General features: G+C 42.8%; 3 protein-coding genes across 4 annotated transcripts; 1 reads left to right on the forward strand and 2 right to left on the reverse strand.

Annotated features, from left to right (window-relative positions):
* Positions 1–1,421: 1,421 nt before the first annotated feature.
* LOC138978676 (uncharacterized) lies at positions 1,422–15,815 on the forward strand. 2 transcript variants are annotated; one of them, XM_070351469.1, is made up of 7 exons: positions 1,422–1,574; positions 3,163–3,386; positions 8,491–8,659; positions 9,900–10,040; positions 12,225–12,359; positions 12,887–13,101; positions 15,374–15,815. In XM_070351469.1, exons 1-7 carry the CDS (start codon positions 1,532–1,534, stop codon positions 15,575–15,577), a joined length of 1,131 nt encoding a protein of 376 aa, XP_070207570.1. In that variant the 5' UTR covers positions 1,422–1,531; the 3' UTR covers positions 15,578–15,815. The 2 variants fall into 2 exon arrangements, with proteins under 2 accessions (XP_070207570.1, XP_070207578.1); XM_070351477.1 differs by having other exon boundaries at positions 9,903–10,040.
* A 2,532-nt stretch (positions 15,816–18,347) lies between these two features.
* LOC138947430 (uncharacterized) lies at positions 18,348–19,432 on the reverse strand. The gene is made up of 2 exons (XM_070318940.1): positions 19,408–19,432; positions 18,348–18,754 (listed from the first exon to the last, which is right to left on the reverse strand). Exons 1-2 carry the CDS (start codon positions 19,430–19,432, stop codon positions 18,348–18,350), a joined length of 432 nt encoding a protein of 143 aa, XP_070175041.1.
* Positions 19,334–24,451, reverse strand: LOC138958405 (uncharacterized; the record flags this gene model as incomplete). Its single annotated transcript, XM_070329547.1, is given in 6 exon segments — positions 19,334–19,843; positions 20,621–20,755; positions 22,182–22,322; positions 22,911–23,032; positions 23,675–23,960; positions 24,327–24,451. Coding segments are annotated over 6 exon segments (1,140 nt in total). The 3' UTR covers positions 19,334–19,436.
* Positions 24,452–25,257: the final 806 nt, after the last annotated feature.

Here is a 25,257-nt window from a genome sequence, read left to right on the forward strand (position 1 = left end):
TCTGAGTGTTTTCTCGTGAAAGTTCATACCGTGCAGTTACTATGTTACGGTGTGCTTTCGTTTCTGCTGTTTGGATGCTACTGAAGAACATAAAAAAGCTAATGACAAGGAACAAGCCGAGAACAATCACAGTGCAAAATAAGAGTCTGTTCCAGCGTCTCAAATAAAGGCAGCTCCATATCCGTCTGGTAGACAGCCTTTCCTGAGTGACACAGGACGAAAACATAAAAGATATCTATCTGAAAAATAGTACCACACTTACACGCGTACACTTACACACACACACACACACACACACACACACACACACACACACACACACACACACACACACGCACACACGCGCGCACAAACAAACACACGCACGCACGCACGCACGCACGCACACACAAACACACACCCACGCACACACACGCGCACACGTACACACACACACACACACACACACACACACACACACACACACACACACACACACACACACACACACACACACACACATTCAGACACAACTACACACACACTTACACAATCCATATCATTGTTGAAACAATCCTCAGTAACGTCTTCCGCCGCTAAATGCAGGCGACAACTAAGTAACGCGGTAAAGAAAGCGTAAAAAACATGTGGACAAAAAGGATACAACAAATTGTAGTGATATATTGTTGTTTGATATGTAAAATATCGACTGTATGTTGTGTGTGTGGCAGTCGTCCGGATCCGCCGGTGGTTTTGACATCAAGCAAGTCTACTATTTGAAGGGTTATGGGCCATTGATTAAAGACACGCCGCCCACAACCCCCCCTCCCCCCTCCCGATCACGCAATCACACACACACACACACACACACACACACACACACACACACACACACACACACACACACACACACACACACACACACACACACGTACTAATACACACACACGCGACCATATGCACCTTGTTGACTTTAAAGAGACAAATCACATGTGCGTGTGTACGTGTGTGTGTGTGTGTGTGTGTGTGTGTGTGTGTGTGTGTGTGTGTGTGTGTGTGTGTGTGTGTGTGAGTTGGTGTACGTGAGTGTCATTATGTGTTGGTGTGTGTGTGTGTGTGTGTGTGTGTGTGTGTAGGGGGGTATGTGTGTGTGTGTATATATGTGTGTGTGTGTGTATGTGTCCACGTGTGTGTGTGACCGGTATTCACTTTTGATGTCCTTGAAATACGTGTAGCATTCGCTCACACTATTTATTCATTCGTTTCTTTTTTCTCACATGTTTAGGCTACTTTTTATTGTGCAAGTGACCACAAATCGATCTTAAATGTACATGTAATAGGTTTTGTCCACTCTGTGATTGTGACATTCTTAGACAGAGAATACAAAGATAAAGTTTCGTGACCCAGTACGTTTAGATAAGGAGAAGATTTGAGGAAGGAAAGATTCTATTCTTTATACAGATAAAAGCACTGTAAGCAGTTTGTTAAATCGTGCAGTACAAAGGGGAGTTTATCTTTCAGCAGTGGTTACACAAATGAATTACCTGACATAATGATGTCCAAAATTGTGTGTTTTTGTTCATTACTTCTAGCTGGTGAGTAGAAAACGCTCTGCGTATTCCTTACAATGTTCATGTTTTTGTCGACGATACACAGTCAGAACTAGGTCAAGGGAGCGACAAAGAGAAAAATTAGAATTCAGAGAGAGAGAGAGAAGAGAGAGAGAGAGAGAGAGAGAGAGAGAGAGAGACAGACACACAGAGACAGAGAGACATGGACAGATACAGACAGAGAGAGAGAGGGAGGGGGAGAGAGAGATAGAGGGAGAGAGAGAGAGGAAGAGAGAGAGAGAGAGAGAGAGAGAGAGAGAGAGAGAGAGAGACACTCACTGACACTGACACTGACACAGATTAATTGAATATGGGCCTACAGCCCCTTTCAATGGGGGGGGGGGGGGTACACATGAAGCACAGGAAAAAAATAGAAAAGATGATATTTAAACGTATGCAAAATACACAGTGGTTTGTTCCAAGCTTTCCTCTATCAATAATCGTGCACATCAATGCTGCCTAATATATACATACAACCGAACAATAAATACAGCAACAACAAAACCTTCAGCGACAATTAATCCTCATTATTATTTAACATTGACAATCTTAACTAAAATGGAAAAAATAAAAACTTTGCTAAATCTACAATTGTTTCTGTGTCTTGTTTTTTAAACATGGTAATCATACTGCCCAACCGATCACCAACACTTAAAAACTGTGCTGAATACTTTATTCTTAACTCACAATATGTTTGGCATTCAAACAAAAAATGGATTTCGGTCTCTAATTTATCTTCACAAAAGGGGCAACACTTGTTTTCTGTTGAATTTTGGAAGCGATATCTGTGGATATTTATCTGTGAAACACCCATTCTAAATTGAGCGATGACATTTCTGTACACATCTTTCCATAAAATGTCCACATAACGTTCTTTTTCAAAACAGGCTTTATATTTTCCATACAGTGATAGGCGCTCACTCGAGTCCAAATGATCACGCCAATCATGACGGAAGGAACTGCAGAGCCTCTCCTTCAGAGAGAGAGAGAGAGAGAGAGAGAGAGAGAGAGAGAGAGAGAGAGAGAGAGAGAGAGAGAGAGAGAGAGAGAGAGAGAGAGAGAGAGAGAGAGAGAGAGAGACAGACAGACAGACAGACAGAGAGAGAGAGACAGAGAGAGACAGAGACAGAGACAGAGAGAGGATATTTGCAAATTGAGCACCACCCAACCACACACACTGACCTTGTTGTGTACAAACAAAATTAATCATCAATGTTCCTGAAAATACCGAACGCATTTCACTTCTGTCATTCAAGTAGTATTGACCAGCTCAGTCTAGTGCTTTTTGAGAAGTTGCATCACTATAATTACGTGAACAGCAGGTAAACGAGATCAAAGAATGTATCGAACATCCTTCCTTCCTATCAGAAAACAATAAATGCTTTATACTGGGTTTTGCGTTGCCTTTTATCAAGGAGGGTCATTCAGCTGGGCCGCCTTGGAAGAAAACAGAGAGAAAGAAAACTTTTAGAATTAAATTGCCAAGTCTCAGGACGGGAGAACTTTCTAAAGAGTAAATGAGTTTGATTTCTGTTATTGTTGTATTGAGAAACTTTCTTCTTATCCTCCTCAGTCACTCATGGCATGCAGTTCACCATTACGCCCGCCACGTTCGTACCGGGTGTGACGTCATCAGTGAACATGCGTTGTAACGTCCTGAACAGCGGAAGTGAGCTTACACAGCTACTTCTTATTCAGCTAGATGTGATTGACCGTGGCAACGTCGTACCTGTCGTGACCTTCACCCCAGGCGGAGGGTCACAGGTCAGTGAGGTTGGACTCGCCGCCAAGGTTAAGGTTAGTCAGTGTTGTTTTTGTTTAATGGCATTCAACACCGATACATACACAGCTTGGCGGTGACCTTACGGATAATTTTCTACCGCTGATATATCACAAAGTCACCCAGACACACGTTGTCTTCGGAATTTTTGTTCAGTTCCTGGGAGACATGCAGAAGAGTGAGGTACGAGAAGAATAGACCTGATCAGTTCGTTTAAAGGCATAGTCCTCCTCGTGTAAACGATTCGACACACCATGTCAGATCTGGCCGGACTTACATACGAGTTTCTTCTTCTTCTTCTTCTTCTTCTTCTTCTTCTTCTTCTTCTTCTTTGTTCATGGGCTTAGACTCCCACGTTCACTCATGTTTTAGCACGAGTGGATTTTTACGTGTATGACCGTTTTTACCCCACCATTCAGGCAGCATACGCCGATTTCGGGGGAGGCATGCTGGGTATTTTCGTGTTTCTATGACCCACCGAACTCTGACATGGATTACAGGATCTTTTCCGTGCGCACTTGGTCTTGTGCTTGCGTGTACACACAAAGGGGGTTAAGTCACTAGCAGGTCTGCACATAAGTTGACCTGGGAGATCGGAAAAATCTCCACTCTTAACCCACCAGGCGGCAGCGACCGGGATTCGAACTCACGACCTCCCGATTAGGAGGCCGACGTCTTACCGCCACGCCACTGCGCCCGTCGCATACGAGTTTAGACCCTACACAAAATCAACAGCGTATTTGCTTTCTGTACAAAGTGAGATCTGTTGAGTGAATCATTTTTCTCAAAAAAACACCAGTTTCAATCTTCGAACTTAATTCATCAAAAAAGTGCCAACCCTGCACAGGAATGAGTGAATATGTTGATTTTTGGTTTGTGTCCAGGTGGAGGAATAGTTTTATTCCATGTAAATGCATAGGGAAGGTCTGAGCGGGTAAGCAAATAGTTTTGTACCATGTAAATGCATGGGGAAGGTCTGAGCGGGTAAGCAAATAGTTTTGTTCCATGTAAATGCATGGGGAAGGTCTGAGCGGGTAAGCAAATAGTTTTGTTCCATGTAAATGCATGGGGAAGGTCTGAGCGGGTAAGCAAATAGTTTTGTTCCATGTAAATGCATGGGGATGGTCTGAGCGGGTAAGCAAATAGTTTTATTCCATGTAAATGAATGGGGAAGGTCTGAGCGGGTAAGCAAATAGTTTTATTCCATGTAAATGCATGGGGAAGGTCTGAGCGGGTAAGCAAATAGTTTTATACCATGTAAATGCATGGGGAAGGTCTGAGCGGGTAAGCAAATAGTTTTATTCCATGTAAATGCATGGGGAAGGTCTGAGCGGGTAAGCAAATAGTTTTATTCCATGTAAATGCATGGGGAAGGTCTGAGCGGGTAAGCAAATAGTTTTATTCCATGTAAATGCATGGGGAAGGTCTGAGCGGGTAAGCAAATAGTTTTGTTCCATGTAAATGCATGGGGAAGGTCTGAGCGGGTAAGCAAATAGTTTTGTTCCATGTAAATGCATGGGGAAGGTCTGAGCGGGTAAGCAAATAGTTTTGTTCCATGTAAATGCATGGGGAAGGTCTGAGCGGGTAAGCAAATAGTTTTATTCCATGTAAATGCATGGGGAAGGTCTGAGCGGGTAAGCAAATAGTTTTATTCCATGTAAATGCATGGGGAAGGTCTGAGCGGGTAAGCAAATAGTTTTATTCCATGTAAATGCATGGGGAAGGTCTGAGCGGGTAAGCAAATAGTTTAATTCCATTTAATGCATGGGGAAGGTCTGAGCGGGTAAGCAAATAGTTTTACATCATGTACATGCATGGGGAAGGTCTGAGCGGGTAAGCAAATAGTTTTATTCCATGTAAATGCATGGGGAAGGTCTGAGCGGGTAAGCAAATAGTTTTATTCCATGTAAATGCATGGGGAAGGTCTGAGCGGGTAAGCAAATAGTTTTATTCCATGTAAATGCATGGGGAAGGTCTGAGCGGGTAAGCAAATAGTTTTATTCCATGTAAATGCATGGGGAAGGTCTGAGCGGGTAAGCAAATAGTTTTATTCCATGTAAATGCATGGGGAAGGTCTGAGCGGGTAAGCAAATAGTTTTATTCCATGTAAATGCATGGGGAAGGTCTGAGCGGGTAAGCAAATAGTTTTATTCCATGTAAATGCATGGGGAAGGTCTGAGCGGGTAAGCAAATAGTTTTATTCCATGTAAATGCATGGGGAAGGTCTGAGCGGGTAAGCAAATAGTTTTATTCCATGTGAATGCATGGGGAAGGTCTGAGCGGGTAAGCAAATAGTTTTGTCATGTGACGGATTGTGCATTTAAAGAAACATTTTTGAGACTTTATAACGGCGTAGGGGAAGTGATGGCCTTTCCTGTCGTATAACTGGTTTTACAATAAACGGCCTTGTCAGAAAGATATGCACTTAAACGCATCTGGCTAGTTTTTTTGATAGTAAAGTTATTGACAAGACGCGTTCGCGAGCGACACCTTATACACACTAACAGTAAAACAGACACAAGCTATACACCGCAGCTGTTGTTTCTCCTGAGGTTTGCGTTTGTAATTTGGTGTTAATGCACTTCATAATATTGAACGTATCAACTGAAATATTTATAGGTGTATAACCTGTTTAAGTTGTTCGGTCCGTGCATGTTACCCAACAAAGGGAGTACATTTTCTAAGAGCCGTTCCACGTGGCATTTTTATGTGTACGCAGATACACGTTTTAATCTGAAAATACGGTTTTACTTGTTTTGGGCAAATTGGTTAGATCATAAAGTTCAAGTCTCCTAAAAAAAAATTAATTAGATTTTTTTTGGGCTGTGAGTATCACTGGGATATACTTAGAAAAAAAAGGGTTACAACAATGTTAGCGCTTTTGTGTGTGTGTGTGTGTGTGTGTGTGTGTGTGTGTGTGTGTGTGTGTGTGTGTGTGTGTGTGTGTGTTTGTGTGTGTGTGTGTGTGTGTGTGTGTGTGTGTGTGCATGGATGAGGCCGGGTGCTCGAACAACGTACTTGGTGGTGCCGTGAGTGTTGCATATAGGAAGACGTGAATTTAGATTGATACATTTGGATCGCCCTAAAGAAAAAATGATAAAAACAAGTTTACTTGCCTCAGGCCTTCGACCTTTAGTGTGTATTTGAGTTTTTTGTGCTCCATTTGTGTGTGTGTGTGTGTGTGTGTGTGTGTGTGTGTGTGTGTGTGTGTGTGTGTGTGTGTGTGTGTGTGTGTGTGTGTGTGTGTGTAATAAAACACACGCTATAGGCGTATTTTTTATGATGTGTGAAAGAAATAATCATTCATTTCTGACAATGGTTTGCAAGAAGAGAATTTAAAATGCTACCAAGTGACGACTGACAGCTACCTATACATTTGCTTTTGACTAACTGGTGCCGGAAATGCGCTATAGTCGAATTTGAAGGTGAAGCTATACATTTTCATTTACATTAAAATGTCGGGACTGGGATGGTCAAATACTTTTCTTCTATCAATCTGTCTTCTTGTCACAGCTGTGTTTATGCACATGGTAGTGAGCACATCAGATTTGAACAAACAGTCATTGCTTTCGATTCTTTAAACTAGCACAGGTAAAAAAAAACTGCTCACGTTTCCATCCAACACATTGAAAAGTCCGACTCAAAAATGGGTCAGACAGCCCGAAAAATCATAATCGACCGTCTACCTTGACGAATAAAAATTGATGCTCTCACTGCTCAAGACGTTCTACGTCTAGGCTTATCATTCACTCTTTCACGCAACTCAAACCGTTTGAACAGTCACGAAATATTTCCTTGTTTTCTCCCAGACATTGTTGCTTTTGATGATGGAGATTATTTGGCTTTTCTCACCTGTACAGACATTTGTTTTCACCTAACTGTCAACTTTTATCTTGTCCTGGTCCTGCAGGGGCGGATCACGTCATTTTTAAGTTTTTTTTTCTCCAAATTTCTTTTAGGAACAATTCGACGACGTGAAGCGTTTAGTTGAGGGCGCGAAAATGGAGCAATCTGGTGCAATCTGAGCCAAGAAACTTCCATTATTACACCTTCAAAAAAGTAAATTTAAGATGACAAATTTGGATTAAACCAAGAAAAATGGACCGATTTTGTGCAACCTGAGCCAGCAAATTACCCAACTACCGTCCAAAATCGTCATTTAAAAGACAAAGGCCGGCACCTAGGGGGGTCAGGGGGAAGGCCCCCCAGGAAAAAAAATGATAAAAAATAAGGAAAATGGAGCAATCTGGTGCAATCTGAGTCATCACTTTTTCTTTCTTTTCAAATTTATTTATTTTGTTGAGCCAATTTTTTTTTAGGCTAGGGGGGGGGGGGGGGGTTCCGGAAACCCCGGAAACCCCCCTGGATCCACCCCTGACCCGTTCATAACTCTACTAGCACGAAGCGAAAAACTGCAAGACGACAGTTATAAACTTCTGGGACAAAAAGGTCACATCACTTACTGTCATCTTGTGAAATTGTGTGACGCTCCGTTGTATAGTTCCGACAAAGCAATGTTTTGCGCGACGCTCAAAATTTCAGGTTGTAGTTTGTCGACCTCGAGTATTCAGTACCTCTGTAGGCAATGTGCGAAGCGATTTTCGTTCAACTTTCTGTATCGCTGAAATATCCCCAAAGACGATCTCACTCCATATCAACATTTGATAATGAAAGAAATCGGGCTTGTTAGCGTCGGATTATCTTTTCCAATGTCATGCACAGATCTAAGGTCATTTACGAGATGGTTTATACTGGAAAGATGGTGATTTAAGTGGAAACATGTCATTTATGATAACCCTAATGTTGTTTATGATATCCCGAATGTTGTTTATGATATCCCTAGTGTTCTTTATGGTATCCCTAATGTTGTTTATGATATCCCTAGTGGTTTTTTTATGATATCCCGAATGTAGTTAATGATATCCCAAATGCTGTTTATGATATCCCAAAAGTTATTTATGATATCCCTAATGTTCTTTATGATATGCCTAATGTTCTTAATGGTATCCCTAATTTGTTGATGATATCCCTACTGTTGTTTATGATATCCCTTTTGTTGTTTATGATACCCCTAATGTTGTTTATGATATCCCTAATGTTGTTTATGATATCCCTAACCAGGTGGATGGACAAGAAAACCAGTTTCAGAACATCAATGGCTCATACCTCTCGGTCACCTTTCCGTTCCCTGCTGTGGGTGTCAGCGGTAACTACACCTGTGTCGTGTCCGGTCTCTCGGTCAACGGACTATTGACCCGATACACCCAGGATGCTGCCCTGAACGTAGGCGGTGAGTCGTTTGTATTTGACTTACCATGGCATATATATACAAACACATACACAGAAAGTATTAAATTCAAAGCAGATTTTGATGGGGCTGTTTTGTTCCTGACAAAATATTTATGTCATGGTTGCTTTGTTGTTGTTGGGTTTTTGCGTGTGTATATAGTATCGGTACGTTATGGTTATAAGACATGTTGATGTGATGCACATCCGGGTTGCTTGAATGCGGAAAATAAAGAAGCATGGACGTCTTTGTATTGACTGGTCTGTGCAATGTAGGAATACATACGCGGGCGAGTATGTGGGGCCGTGAACACTACAGCGTGTGCCTTTTGTGTTGCTTTTTTTCATTTTCGTCTATAACTTTGTCCCATTTAATAACATGTCGGGCAATAAAACGCCAGTCATTGTGATGCCGATCTGTTTTGTCGATCCAATGGTAGATCTGAGTTTGCTGCGGTGTCAAGTTTACCCATGCATAAATGTGTCATATGTCAACAAACAGCAGGTTGCGTGTCTGTCACTAAGTCCTGCGCCCGTCACTAAGTCGTCGCTATCGACATTTGTATTTCCCTCAAACTTCTACCTCTAGATAATGTTCATGTATGAATATGTAGCGGAGGGGGTTAGTTGGGATACACGTAGATCTATGTTGGTTTAGTTCGTTTATGTTGTGTTTTGTACGTGAAATACGCTTGAATTCTGATTGAGTTGTGTGCAATTGTTCACGTCTATATCACTGTCTGTACAAACATGTGTGTGTGTGTGTGTGTGTGTGTGTGTGTGTGTGTGTGTGTGTGTGTGTGTGCGTGTGTGTGTGTATGCGTGTGTGTGTCAGTGTGTGTGTGTGTGTGTGTGTGTCAGTCTGTTTGTGTGTGTATGTGTGTGTGTGTGTGTGTGTGTGTGTGTGTGTGTGTGTGTGTGTGTGTGTGTGTGTAAGTGTATGCGTGTTTGTGTGTATGTGTGCGTGCGCGCGCGCGCGCGCGTGTGTGTGTGTGTGTGTGTGTGTGTGTGTGTGTGTACGGGGGTTGAGTTCGAGGGACTGGGGGTTGAAGGAGGTATCATACAGACCCCCCCTCCCCCCCCCTCCGGCCATCCCACCCCACTTCAAAACGAAACAACCTACAACTTTGAAAGAATTTGCTTCTACATAATGTCAATCTCAACATTTTTGCTTTTATCCCCTCCCCCCCCCCCCCCCCCCTCCCTGTTCTATCAAATATTTTGATATTGTTTTCTTGTTTCAGCAGCTGTTGACGAGTTACCGCGCTTCATGACGGCTCACGTGGTGGAGTTGCGGACCCTGATCGAAACTCTGAAGAACAACAAGATCGCTTTGACAACAGAAGCGGCTCAGCTGCGACAGCAGGAACAAAACATCAGTGCAGGTAACCGATTATTTCCCTTGCCTCCAACACATCATGGGCATACTAACTAGTGCATATCCCCGGATGGTTTTTTCATTTTTTCGATAAATGTCTTTGATGACGTCATATTCGGCTTTTTGTAAAAGTTGAGGCGGCACTGTCACACCCTCATTTTTCAATCAAATTGATTGAAATTTTGGCCAAGCAATCTTCGACGAAGGCCGGACTTTGGTATTGCATTTCAGCTTGGTGGCTTAAAAATTAAATAATGACTTTGGTCATTAAAAATCTGAAAATTGTAAAAAAAACAAAAATTTTATAAAACGATCCAACTTTACGTTCATCTTATTCTTCATCATTTTCTGATTCCAAAAACATATAAATATGTTATATTTGGATAAAAAAAAACAAGCTCTTAAAATTTAAAAAAATTATGATCAAAATTAAATTTTCGAAATCAATTTAAAAACACTTTCATCTTGTTCCTTGTCGGTTCCTGATTCCAAAAACATATAGATATGATATGTTTGGATTAAAAACACGCTCAGAAAGTTAAAACGAAGAGAGGTACAGTAAAGCGTGCTATGAAGCACAGCGCATCCGCTACCGCGCCAAACAGGCTCGTCACTTTCACTGCCTTTTGCACTAGCGGCGGACTACGTTCAATTTCATTCTGTGAGTTCCACAGCTTTGACTAAATGTAGTAATTTCGCCTTACGCGACTTGTTTTGACTAAATGTTTTAACATAGAGGGGGAATCGAGACGAGGGTCGTGGTGTGTGTGTGTGTGTGTGTGTGTGTGTGTGTGTGTGTGTGTGTGTGTGTGTGTGTGTGTGTGTGTGTGTGTGTGTGTGTGTGTGTGTGTGTGTGTGTGTGTGTGTCTGTCTGTGCGTGTGTGTGTGAGTAGAGCGATTCAGACTACGGTAAACTACTGGACCGATCTTTATGAAATTTGACATGAGAGTTCCTGGGAATAATATCCCCGGATTTTTTTTCTTTTTTTCGATAAATACCTTTGATGACGTCATATCCGGCTTTTTGTCACACCCTCATTTTTCAATCAAATTGATTCAAATTTTGGCCAAGCAATCTTCGACAAAGGGCGGACTTCGGTATTGCATTTCAGCTTGGTGGCTTAAAAATTAATAATGACTTTGGTCATTAAAAATCTGAAAATTGTAAAAAAAATAATTCTTTTATAAAACGATCCAAATTTACGTTCATCTTATTCTTCATCATTTTCTGATTCCAAAAACATATAAATATGTTATATTTGGATTAAAAACAAGCTCTGAAAATTAAAAATATAAAAATTATGATCAAAATTAAATTTTCGAAATCAATTTAAAAACACTTTCATCTTATTCCTTGTCGGTTCCTGATTCCAAAAACATATAGATATGATATGTTTGGATTGAAAACACGCTCAGAAAGTTAAAACGAAGAGAGGTACAGAAAAGCGTGCTATGCAGCACAGCAAAACCACTACCGCGCTGAACAGGGTCGTCAGTTTCACTCCGTTTTGCACAAGCGGCGGACAACGGTCATTGTGAAAAAATGCAGTGCGTTCAGTTTCATTCTGTGAGTTCCACAGCTTGACTAAATGTAGTAATTTCGCCTTACGCGACTTGTTCTTTTTGAATAGGTTAAAGGACTTTAAAAAAATGTTAAGACAATTCTTCCAGTGGAAACACGTTGGGCTCATCATCTCATATCTGGCCAAGCTTGACAATTAACACCCCCCCGACTGGTTGCCGTCGTGAGTTAGAATAGGATAATGCATTCATTTCTTAAAAGGCCACCGGCGGATTTTACCAAATTACTCCATCAAAAGAATCCCACTGTGCACACGGACCACCCAGACAGTTCAATTTTGGTATGTGACCAAGTGGAGGGATTGTCGTTTCCCATGTAAAAGCCTGACCAGGTCTGCGACAATGAGCCGAATAATGTTTACATGGGGCCACAGTCCCGTTAATCTTACACAGTCTGTAACTCTTTATGTGTTTTTAACATAAAGGTACTGATTTATTAACGTTAAATATTGATTAATATTAATTATTTATTAATGTTAATTATTCATTTCTTAACTATTTTGTATTTGTTTCTTTGGAATTTGGTCTTTCTTTACTTGTATGTATGTCTCTTTCAAAAATTATTCTGATCAAATCATCACAGTGCTTGTTCATCTTAATTTGACTACAGAGTTGTCTCTACTTGAAACGGAATACACAACTTTGACCACTGAGATGACCGCTTTGAGATCACGTGCCAGTCAACTGTCATCCCTTTTGAATGACCCAATCGCCGATCTTGACCACCTCAGTAGTGTCAGACCAGGTAACGGATGAAATAGTGTACAGTTCCGTATTGTTTACTGTGTTTTCGTCTTGTGAGTTCCTCAAGGCTTCTTGCTCAGTGCAATGAATTTGATTATCATTTTGGTGCTTAATTTAAGTGACTGAGTACTGTTAAGTTATATTTTCTCTTTTTTTCTTGACCGGAAGGCAGCTGCACCACCAGAAATCTACAAAACGTAAAGACGACAAAAAAGGTATGGATATTGTTCTCGGCTCTAGAATAGATCAGATTTCGTTCACGACATCCGTCGCTGTATAGCGTAGGTGCGAGTTATTAAGTAAATTTGAATACGAATTTCATTTTCTGGTGTGCAGCTACACTTCATTTAAGTTTAATTTAAGTCTTGTCAATGTCCTACCACCCTAAGAACTTTAACCCGTTAGTCATGTATATTTGGTCTGTTTCTTGAGGGGGGGGGGGATAACATTTTCACAGTTTTCAGAGTTCTTGAATTCTTTTTATTTATCTGTGTTTTGTTGTTGTTTGCACATCTGTCTCTGGTTTAGGGATGAAGGTAGCATTTCACGCCGCCATGTCCTCCCTTGGAGCTACGACCGCTGTGCTTAGCACTCCTCTCATCTTTGATCACGTGGTCACCAACGAAGGTCAAGGTTACTCGCCGATAACTGGTGCGTTCCGAGCTCCGGTCACAGGGACCTACACGTTCACAGTGTCCGTGCAGGCTGGGTCTGGTCAGCGTGACTCTGAACTGTCCATCATGGTAAGTTAGCTTACGCGTGTATACATATACAGGGTGACCCCCCAAAAATGTAACCCATGAAAATGCTAATAACTTCTGCATCTCTTCAATGAACTTCTTCATATTTGGTGTACATTAATTTCAGCTAATGCATGATCATATCACAAAGGTTTCAATTTACATGTGAAGTGGTCTGAATTTTGTGCTCTTTCGATAACAATATCCAAATTCAGGAATCGGCTAAAAAGTAGGAGGTTTGCCATTGAGCAGTACCCACTCTCACCCAATTTAAACCTTCAAGACTTTTACCTTTGGGAATATCTGAAGGTCTAAGTATACAAAAACACCTCAGATCATTGATGATCTAAACAAATGTAATAATAGCCGATCTGGAGGGTTGAAATAGAGCGAGTGTGTTTTCTGCTCAATGTAAAACCTCCTACTTTTCAGCCGATTTCTGAAATTGAATATTTTGTTTGAAAGAGCACAAAAAATCAGACCTCTTGAAAGGTAATTGAAACTTAATGATATGATCATGCATAAGCTGAAGGTAATGTACAGCAAACATGAAGTAGTTCGTTGAACAGATGCAGAAGTTATTCGAAGTTTTATGGGTTGCATTTTTTTATGGGTCACCCTGTATCACACCGAGTACCCTCCTCGACCATCTGAACAGTTTGTCGCCTTATTATCTGCTTTTGTCAAAAATGAAGCTTGTTTTAAGATTAGTTGGCCCCCCGTGGCCCAGTGGTTAGCGCATCGGGCTGCGGGCCGGGAGGTCGTGGGTTCGAATCCTATCAGGGTCATGTGGGCTTTTCGGGCTACGGTCGGCTCCTACCCAGAGTGGAAGTGCTATGGTTCCTATGGGAAGGCTGGGATCACACATCCGAGTGTCATTCACTTAACGAATGCGACTTTGATGGTGCTCAGGTTCTGTATACCTGACCAACACCGCAGGTGCTGCAGTTCTCGGGCCTGGTTGACGCCAGGATATATAATATGACAGAAAGCGTAGAGTGCTGCCCTGTCACGTAGTCTCAAACCAAATTGGAAATCCAAAGCATCATTATAATCATCCTCATCTCCAACATATAAATTGTCCTTGCTCTTGTGGCCCTTCATGCCAGGAGCTCTCATGGTGACCTTGGTCTCAGTGTTCCCGTTCCTTCCTTCCCTGAATAGTAGTTCTGCTGTCAGTCTTCAACGTGTGACGTTCTGGGGGGGTCGACGGAGGAACGTGGTGGCGGTCTGCTCTCTGGAGGGGACGCTAACTCAGTCTGGCTCCGCGACTTAAAGTCAATGTCGTTTGTAGGGGGCATAGTAGGTAGTGGGCTGCGTCCGTTAGCTCGGGACAGACCCACTACTGAACACCGTCGAAGTGACTCAGCAGAAGTGCAGTGTCATCTTCCGAGGGTAGCCTACCGCAGCGTCTGTAAAATCGACAAGTCTGGCAGCGGAACGAAATTCAGGGGTGGTTGGAGCAGCGAGTGCAGGGACGGGGCGGTGTGAGAGCACCACGGGACAAGGGAACAAGTGTAAGGACGAAAAAAAGAAGAAAAAAAAGAAGATTAGTTGGCCTTTTCAAGCAAACTTTTGTGAAACTAGCTTTCTGCGATCTACAGTACATAATATAAACAATTAGCAAACTTTCTTCTGGTTACACGATTATCTCTTGTCGCGTATGTACGGTTAACTTCCAAAACACATTTATATGTGGAAAGGATCGGAGAAGTCCAATGTTTCAAAGACACATCATGGAAGAGGGGTCCCGACATTTTCAGAGAGAGAGAGAGAGAGAGAGAGAGAGAGAGAGAGAGAGAGAGAGAGACAGAGAGAGACAGAGACAGAGAGAGACAGAGACAGAGATAGAGAGACGGAGAGACAGAGACAGAGACAGAATGAGAGAGAGAGAGAGACAAAGAGAGAGAGAGAGAGAGAGACAGAGACAGAGAGAAAGAGAGAGAGAGAAAGAGAGAGAGAGAGAGAGAGAGAGAGAGAGAGAGAGAGAGAGAGAGAGAGAGAGAGAGAGAGAGAGAGAGAGAGAAAGAGAACGAACGTTCGAACGAACGAACGAACGGACGAACGAACGAACGAACGAACGAACGACAGAGACAGAGAGACGGAGAGACAGAGAGAGACAGAATGAGAGAGAAAGAGAGAAAGAGAGAGAGAGAGAAAGAGAGAAAGAGAGAGAGAGAGAGAGAGAGACAGAGACAGAGACAGAGACAGAGAGACAGAGATATAGGGTGGGGGAAATCAGTACGACTCCATGGACCGAATATTCTCATTCCAGATGGGCAAAACAATTCTACAGACGATGCACATGTCGGACGACATTGACTACCAGCATAGTACCACCACGACCATTGCGCATGTGCCAGCTGGATCGGAAGTCACGTGTGAGTTCACGTGGCTAAAGGGACTTCCGGGATACGTGGGTTCAACGCAGGCAAATGCACCGTACGTCACCGCGTTTACGGGCTACATACTTTGGTGATGTGCCCTTCACAGAAAAAAAAAATCCCGTGGCAAGTACATTTCGTGTCAAACTTGCTTATTTTCTATTGGTTTCCAGTGCCATACATTCAGATCCAGTTGAAGAGTGTTCTCCCATTGTGGACTACGTTTGAAACAAACACGCTTTTGTTCAAGTTCTAGTTTGAATAGTAGAAAGTGTACAGTTTTCTTTTGATTTTTTCTTTTAGATACATTCAATTAGAGATCGACACACGTGAGATGTTTGCCATTTGGCTTTTCTCGAATCAATCTGCCTTTCTCCTCCACAGCTTCTCATATCAACTCACACGTATAACAATGCGCGTGTAAACACAATTACACAGGCACGCACGCAAATACGTTCGCACGTACGCACGCACGTATATACGCACGTACGCTCGCGCACACAAACACACACACACACACACACACACACGCACACACAAATATACATATATACCCACACACACACACACACTCACTCACACACACACACACACACACACACACACACACACACACACACACACACACACATACACAATTGCACGCACAAACAAACACCTGCGCTCACAAATCAAAAATAATCTTTCGCAAATACGCTAAAAAAACACACTTAAAAACACGCCATCAAATAACAGATATTTAAAGAAACAAACACACAAACATACACGAAGGTGGAGATGTTGGAAAGAGCTTATGAGAACGGCCTCCATTAAGCGAAGATCCGTAAGCAACGCACCATTCTGCAACGTGTACAATGTATTTCAAAACGTTACGATATCAGGATTTCAATTAGACCTTTTACAACAAGGCAGAAAACTTCCTCGTGTAGGTCACATACACACAGACAGCCTGGTCACTCATCTGTCGTGTTCTCATGACCTTTACTAAATAACATTGTTCGTGTAGCTAATTTTATCCTACATACGTGAGAGAGACACACGTGAGATAATAATCGTTGAAATCACACGTATGTATATCATGTAAATGAGGTCATGTCAAGCAAGTCTGGCAGGGACCTGTTTTTCCACTGCTTATGATGCCAAAGTCACCGAGACAAACGTCATTATAGAAACAAAATTTGCGCTCGCTAATTACCCTCGATGAATCTTTAGAACTAACACGTCACGCCACACTTTCCGAGTGACGTTTCTTTGCTTTAACGTGATAGATTGCACGAGGCTTTAGAAGCGATCGAGATTCCAAAACAAGCGTCTTCAATTTAGCTGCCTCGACTGCAAGACATTTTCAGTAAAATACACGTAAGTACAGTATGTAGGATAAACAGAATACTACATGGCTTGCTGTGTCGTACCAGATTTACACTCGTTGCTTTTTCAAATAGTGAACAGCTCGCTTTCGCTCGCAGTTCAATATTTAAAAAAACAACTCGTGTAAATCTGGTACGACACAGCAAGCCATGTAGTATTCTCTATATTCTGTATGTAAGTATACACTGTATAACAAAAACAAAAGGTCAAGCCCACTCACGCAGGCACGCGCGCACGTAAGCATGCACACACACACACACACACACACGCACACACACACACACACACACACACACACACACACACACACACACACACACACACACACACACACACACATATAAACACTCACACACACATACACACACACACGGCGAAGACATGAGAAAAGCACGCCATCATCTGACCTTGAGCTCAATAGAAAGACTTTTTTCAGGCTCAGATAAATAAACACTCTCGTAGAGTTCTGTCAAACTTGAAACAGATCAAGATTAAAAATGATAGCAGGGGGCACCAACTGTGCTTGCCTTTTCAATAGAAACAGCGGTTAGATAAAAAAAATAAAAAAAATAATTATGTGACCTCTCCTTCGTACCATATATAATTATTTAGGATTTGTTTCCCATGCAAAGTAAGCCCTTTGGTTATTGTGATACAGTATTATTTTCAGAGAACTAATACTACTGGGCATATGGCTCTGCATGCAAAGCAGTTGTGCTTTTATGCTTAGAGTACCATCAATTACACGGGTAACCTCTCGCTGCACCCGTAGCAAGGGGTAACATTGCTCTGCATGAAATGCAATTGTGTGTTTTTTCATGAGTACGAGTAACAGTAATAGTAAATGTATTCTTATAGAGGACCAATATTACGGGGAGCCATTGCTTTAGCGTGTAATTGTAAATGTGTGATCGTGCAATAATATCACGGAGAGAAAGGTCTGCATGATTGCAGTGTTATTGTGAAATCATGCTTACAGGACCAATATCTAGCTAGGTGAAACCTTTCTCTCTGCAATGTAATTGTGAATGCGTGCTAAGAAAACCAATAGCACGAGGAAAAAGCTGTTCGTGCAAGTAATTTTGTGAATGAATACTTAGATTGCCAATAGCTAAGGGAAACATTCATCTACACGAAATGTATTCATGCCTCGAGACTCAGTATCAGGTGTGTGTGTGTGTGTGTGTGTGTGTGTGTGTGTGTGTGTGTGTTTGTATGTGTGTGTGTGTGTGTGTAATAAAAGGGGGACAGGACAAGACAATTGAATGGAGAGAGAGAGAGAGAGAGAGAGAGAGAGAGAGAGAGAGAGAGAGAGAGAGAGAGAGAGAGAGAGAGAGAGAGAGAGAGAGAGATCCATCTGCAGCAAGCACAATCAATCCAAAACAACCCAAGCCAGTCTGCGAATTAATTTATTTGCAATAAATCTGACCATGTCCCTTATTGTCATCAGTAAGAACTAAGCTGCATGTGACGTAGACCAAGAGGGAGTTTTTCGCGTCACCACAGAAGCGTTCCCACGAAGTAGGAAACGTGGTTATGACCCGGATTAGGGTAGTAGCCATACACACTAGAACCAGTTTTCTTGACTACTCGGACAGTGTCTGCAACAGTGAGCTTCACTACCACACACGCCGTAGCCTGATTGACACCGCCGTAGTCATCATAACTGACCAGCGAGGCCACAGGCTTATCGTTGATCACGATGCTGGCGGAATGGGTGGCGGTATCTCCAGTAACCCCCGTCCTGAAGAAGTATGTGCCGTTGACTGGCACGGTGAAGACGCCGGTGGAGGTGGAGTAAGACGTGTCGGTGTGCTGTTCCAGGGAGTTGAACACGATGTTGGCGTTGTTGCCGACCGCGGCGTATTGAGAAGAAAAGAACGCATAGAAGTTGACGGGTTCCACTGCGAAAGAAACAGTTAATTTGCAAAGCTAGGTGTAGGACAACACCATCGAGGTTTGGGCAGCTTTGCCCTAGAGTGTGTGTGTGTGTGTGTGTGTGTGTGTGTGTGTGTGTGTGTGTGTGTGTGTGTGTGTGTACAGGGCCGGACTAGGTAAGTACTAGGGGGGGTTGCAGATGGGGGTCCAGGGGGCTACGCCCCTTGGTGGGGGTCCAGGGGGCCAAGCCCCCTTGAAGCTGAACGTTTTTTGATGTTTCTGGAGGGAAAGGAAGCCTCTCCTTGAACGAAAAAGGTAAATTCGACAGCAAATTTGCCTGAAAAAAAATGCGTTTGGGAGGTACATGCTTAAGCCAGGGGGAGGGGGGGTGCGCAACCCCTGTAACCCCCCCCCCTAGTCCGGCCCTGGTGTGTGTTTGTGTGCGTATGTGTGTGTGTTGTCTGACTGTGTCTGTGTCTGTGTCTGTCTGTGTAATACAATGTTGAACGTGTCAGTGTGTGTGTGAGCGTGTGCGCTTGTTTGGTCGCACTAGCACATGTAAGTTTCGATCTACTGCACAAAGCACAATCAACTCAAAAACAACCAAAGACGAATTAATTTATTTGCAATTTAAACTGACAATTTCCTTTATTTTCTATCGATAAAAACTCAGCTGCACCAAGCTCAGTCAAGATATGATTCATTGCGTCACCACAGAAGCGTTCCCAGGAAATACGAGATGTGGTTATTAGCCGCACTATTAGGGTTGTAGCCATACACGTTGGTACCAGTTTTCTTGACCACTCGGACGGTGTCTGCAACCTTCAGCTTCATGACCACACTGGCCGTGGCCTGATTGATAGTGTAGTCATCATAACTGACCAGCGAAGCTACAGGCTGGTCGTTGACCACGATGCTGGCGGAATGGGTGACGGCATCTCCACTGACCCCCGTTCTCAAGAAGTATGTTCCGTTGACTGGCACGGTGAAGACGCCGGTGGAGGTAGAATAGGATGAGTCGGTGTGCTGTTCCACAACGTTGAACACGATGTTGGCGTTGTTACCGACCGCGGCATAACGCGAAGAGAAGAACGCGTAGAAGTTGATTGGCTCCGCTGTGAGAGAAACAGTTAAGGCAACAACATCGAGGTACAGGCAGCTATGACCGAGAATGTGTGTGTGTGGGTGTGTGTGTGTGTGTGTGTGTGTGTGTGTGTGTGTGTGTGTGTGTGTGTGGGTGCGTGCGTGCGTGCGTACATGCGTACATGCGTGTGTGTGTGTGTGTGTGTGTGTGTGTGTGTGTGTGTGTGTGTGTGTGTGTGTGTGTGTTGGTATTTGATGCTAGTATCCCAAAAGGCTATCTGTTATTCTGTATGCTTGCCTGTCTGCATGTATACTTTTTCGTCTTGCTCTTGTGTGTCTGTCTCTATAATTATCTATATGTCTGTCTGTGTGTCTGTCTGTCTGCCTGCCTGTCTGTATTTGTGTCTCTGTCTATCTCTGTCTCTTTATCTCTTCCTACCTCTTTGAACGTGTTTGTGGAGGATACATGCATTGCGGGGCAGACGGTAGGCTACTAATCTAAGTTTAGGGTGCATATGCGTTCGTGCTCGCGCGCGTGCGCATGCAGATTTTCATGACTACAGTAAGACAAATTAGAAACAAAAGTAGAAGAATACATGTTGGTGTTTCGGTGCGTTGCGCACTGACTCGTCGTCACACACAAAAAAAGCTAAATTTTACTTCAGCGTACGTAAACTTTAAGTTTATTCGTTTTATATTCGTAGCTCTCCGATGATCTGCTATTTATCGGCGGGTTAATGAGTGAAATTCATTCGAGTGAGGTATTCTATGGTGGGAAAGTGTCTGTCCTGAAAGCGAATTCTGTTTACCTGGTGTAATGTCTCGAAGTCTCTCGATAGATGATCTTATGACGGTTACTTGATTGTCGACGCCATTTACGCCAGCGTTGATGTCATTCTTCAAACCCGTCAGCTGTAGCTGATCAGCAGTAATGGCAGAAAGTTCTGAAATACAAACCAACAGGCCTCGTCAGGCTAACATGTATAAAACAACAAATTGTGTCTTCACGCCTGTTTATTCCTATGGAAGAGACACCGTTGGGTAATAACGGGTTTTGGATGGGCTGTGGAAGAGACACCGTTGGGTAATAACGGGTTTTGGATGGGCTGTGGAAGAGACACCGTTGGGTAATAACGGGTTTTGGATGGGCGATGGAAGAGACACCGTTGGGTAATAACGGGTTTTGGATGGGCGATGGAAGAGACGCCGTTGGGTAATAACGGGTTTGGGATGGGCTGTGGAAGAGACACCGTTGGGTAATAACGGGTTTTGGATGGGCGATGGAAGAGACACCGTTGGGTAATAACGGGTTTTGGATGGGCGATGGAAGAGACGCCGTTGGGTAATAACGGGTTTTGGATGGGCTATGGAAGAGACACCGTTGGGTAATAACGGGTTTTGGATGGGCTATGGAAGAGACACCGTTGGGTAATAACGGGTTTTGGATGGGCTATGGAAGAGACACCGTTGGGTAATAACGGGTTTTGGATGGGCGATGGAAGAGACGCCGTTGGGTAATAACGGGTTTTGGATGGGCTATGGAAGAGACACCGTTGGGTAATAACGGGTTTTGAATGGGCTATGGAAGAGACGCCGTTGGGTAATAACGGGTTTTGGATGGGCTATGGAAGAGACACCGTTGGGTAATAACGGGTTTTGGATGGGCTGTGGAAGAGACACCGTTGGGTAATAACGGGTTTTGGATGGACTGTGGAAGAGTTGCGTCCCTTACTAACGCTGAGGCAAACACAGATCATTGGCCACGTGTCAAAACGGAAGTGAACAGTCAGCTCCGATATGCATATTTTCAAACGAAAAGAGAGCCATAAATCGAGCGGAAACTGCGTGATATGCACATCGGAGCTCATGTTTCTCTCTGACGCCCATGATCGTTAGCCTTCACTTATTAATCCGCGGCAATACCTCAATGTTTAATAAGGCCGCAACTTCTGCACCATTCTTAAAAACCCCGGGAGAGTTGGGTTTGTTGTTTTATTTTTCGAAAATCGTTTACCAAGCATGGCGAGTCCTCCTAAATCCACCCTGAAACAGGATTTCGATTTCTTCTCTCAGTTAAAACGGACTACAAATTCATAAAATATATTTTACAAATACCTCTAAGATTCTGCGTACTCTCTCTTTACAAACAGTGTGTTTGCTTTGAAATGTTCCTGGTGCTAGTAGTTGACGGTGACTGTTGGGAATGTTTTATTTTGCTGTTCAGTTTTGTAAGAACTACAGCATGGTTTGTTCAATATCAATTCCCTTCTCGTCATTATTAGTATTACTGCCCGGCCATATTCATACATAGTACAAAAGTCATATGCAAAAGAATAAAACATGGTTTAAAAACAAAATAATGTAACCTACTCGATTCAGACTCGTTGTTCAACTGTTCGAGGGCAGTCTGTTGCACATTCACCTTGTTTAGGTCAGAGGTCAAAGTGTCAAGGTCTTTTCTCAACTCCAGAAGAATGGCTTGGTAGAACAGAGGCACTGACCCGTTCAAAACTGCAAACCAACAAATAAATACCGTAAAAGGTCATCGTCATATCAGCATTGATTTTTTTTCTCTCTTATTCACTGTTATTCTTTTATTCACGTATTTGCAGCCTTTATTTTAGGCTAACAATGATATCAAGATCGATCGAGTAACAAGTAACATGTAAAACAAATAAGTAAACCAAAAATGAGTAATTAGGGCACAAATTTGGAGTTTCAAAATCCGTTAATAGTATTCCTGTAAAATTCTGGAGAAAAACAACAACAAAACTAATGACTTATCGATTGGCCAGGCCTGTGTAAGCCACTAGAAGGAAAGAACATCGAGAAGAATTCTCTGCGAATTTCCTGATTGCTCAATGTGCTGACCAGCAATCAGAACATAAAACAAACAATGCAGAGACGCTCCGTGTTATATAGGAACAGCGTGCGCAGTAACACACCCTACGACTTAGCAACTGTGGGACCAAAAGTAGCTTTATTACTTTTGGAATTACCCCTCAGTCCTAAATCAGATGGATACAGATGTGATGATTATAAAGAAGTTAGCTTATTCTCTGCAGAAGTCAAACTTTGCCAAACAAGGTGTGAGCTCACAGAGAGAGGTGAGCGTGGTCCTGTGACTGAGGTAGCGGTGCAGCAGACCGTGACTGTCCTGGGTCTCCACGCTGCACGTGTATCTCCCTGCAGCTATCTCGGCGGGGTCGGGTAGATCCACCCTGATTGAGACACGGGAAGAACAAGACAGATACACGTTAAGCAGCCTGCGTCCATCTCAGAGATCGCTCCCCCCCCCCCCCTCCACAAGGGGAAAAAGGAGAAGGTCGGATACACGGTATTCTGTTTTGTTCTTGGATTCCTCGATCGTGTTCACAGCACAGTTCGGGTATCTGTTTGTTTTAAGTCACAGTTTGCTTAGAACAAACAAACAAACAAACAAACAAACATAACAAATAGACGTAGACCAAAAGACAAATTAACAAACGAAAAAACAAACAAACAAAAAAACAAACAAACAAAAAAGAAAGCAAGGACGCAAACAAAACAACTAAGAAGTAAACAGAAGCAACAAAGCAGCAACAACAATCAGTGTTGGCTTTGCGTGATGTTTATATAAGTATATGCCGACAATTCACGAACGACATAATTATATTCAAACATTTGCGAAACGGCATCTCCATCACTTTCTTTAATAATTAGTTAATAGGAGAAAAAAAAATAGAGAAAAAACAAACAAAAAACAAGCAAGCACCCTGCCCCCAGCACACAAACACACACTCACAAGTGGGAACACTTACGATCATTGTTTTCGTACAAAACAAACACACGCACAGACAACCAAAACGAGCAACCAAACAAACCTTAGCAACGCATCACGGGCTTGTGCAGCATCGTAAGAAGCGGACACGGACGCGTTGAGAAGAACACCGAACTTCTCCACAAGCGGTGTGGCAGCACTGGTCAGAAAGGTGGCCACAGGGTCACTGGCACCGTCCAGGCTCCTCTCTCTAATCACCTGTAGGGTCAGCACTCTGGCAACGTCCTCTCCAACTGGCGGGCGGCATGTAAGCTGAACGTTCTTGGTGATCCCGGAGAGAAAGGATGGCGGGTCCACGACCAGGACAGAGTGGTCATCCGCTGCTGCAACTGGACATGATACCATGTTGGATTTGTTGTTGTTGCGATGATTGTGTATGTGTGAGTGTGTGTGTTTGTGTGTTTGTGTGTATGTGTGTGTTTTTGTGTGTTTGTGTGTATGTGTGTGTGTGGTTGTGTCTGTGTGTGTGTATGTGTGTGTGTGTGTTTGTGTGTATGTGTGTGTTTGTGTCTGTGTGTGTGTATGTGTGTGTGTGTGTGTGTGTGTGTGTGTGTGTGCTGCTTGCGTGCGTACGTGCGTGCGTGTATGCGAGCGTGCGTGCGTGTGTGCGTGCGTGCGTACTTGCGTGCTTGCGAGCAAGCGTGAATCTTTTACAGGTGTAAAAGTAATGTTACAATCAAAGAAGAGAAACATACCTCCAGTCCAGAAATGCCCGATGAAGAATAAGACCCAAATGACAGACATTTTTTGACTAAAAATGGTTTCAAAATCAGTTTCATCCAATGTCAGTCAGGCTGATCTGCACGCATACACAGACAAAAGCAGTGTGTGTGTGTGTGTGTTCTCCGTTGCAATCGATAAAAGAACATATCTTATCTACTCCAATGGACTCTACTAGCCCATAAACTGTTTTAAATCGCCCCAGGACAGTGCGGCCGTGGCCTAGAATGAGGTGAGGACACCACATACTAGGAATAACCTTGACTAAAAAAAAAACTAAAAAAATCCAGGAATTGTTAAGTTATGGAACGCTTCATTATTGACGAAAGTAGACAATCACAAATGTTACTTTTCCAAATTGTCCACGATTTTTTTTTTAACGTTAATAGTCCATCTGATTTTTCTTTCACTACTCTTTTGCGATTCTGAGTGCATATATCATACCTTCACTTTTGCTTCTTGATTCTTTTTTGAGAGAACAACCACACTCGTTAACATTTACTGAAAGCCACATGACTTTTTCTAAAACTGGACAAAATATTGATGACGATGAAGGATGTAAGCTTCGAATGAACGAGATGAGTCACCAACATGATGAAATATCCACAAATAAAAACTTGCATGTGGAGCACAGGGGATTGTATCAAATTTCGTGGCGGTGACAGGTCACGTACTTTGATACAAGCGCCTGTGATGTGGAACAATGAATGAAGCACATAAAGATGTAAATGAAAAATAAGAAAAAAGAAAAACGTTATTATAGAATAAATAGCTCTCTGACGGAATTAATTCTTTTTGTATTCAAATGGAGGATACTCATAACCCAGTGAGTCTGAACGAATGAATGAAGCTGAATTATAGTTACAGTTACTTGAATTGATGGATCAATCTCAAAGTTAACAGAAA

Source organism: Littorina saxatilis, linkage group LG1 (genome assembly GCF_037325665.1).
Source record: "Littorina saxatilis isolate snail1 linkage group LG1, US_GU_Lsax_2.0, whole genome shotgun sequence".
NCBI lineage: Eukaryota > Metazoa > Mollusca > Gastropoda > Littorinimorpha > Littorinidae > Littorina > Littorina saxatilis.

Excerpts from the sequence above, each read along its gene's own strand:
- LOC138947430 (XM_070318940.1), bottom strand. The coding sequence starts at position 19,432 with ATGAATCATATCTTGACTGAGCTTG. Across the intron at positions 18,755-19,407 it reads TCATATCTTGACTGAGCTTG|TGGAACCCGTCAACTTCTAT; the intron begins GTGCAGCTGAGT and ends TTTCTTTCGCAG.
- LOC138978676 (XM_070351469.1), top strand. The coding sequence starts at position 1,532 with ATGATGTCCAAAATTGTGTGTTTTTGTTCATTACTTCTAGCTG. Across the intron at positions 3,387-8,490 it reads GACTCGCCGCCAAGGTTAAG|GTGGATGGACAAGAAAACCA; the intron begins GTTAGTCAGTGT and ends ATCCCTAACCAG. Across the intron at positions 13,102-15,373 it reads ACTCTGAACTGTCCATCATG|ATGGGCAAAACAATTCTACA; the intron begins GTAAGTTAGCTT and ends TTCTCATTCCAG.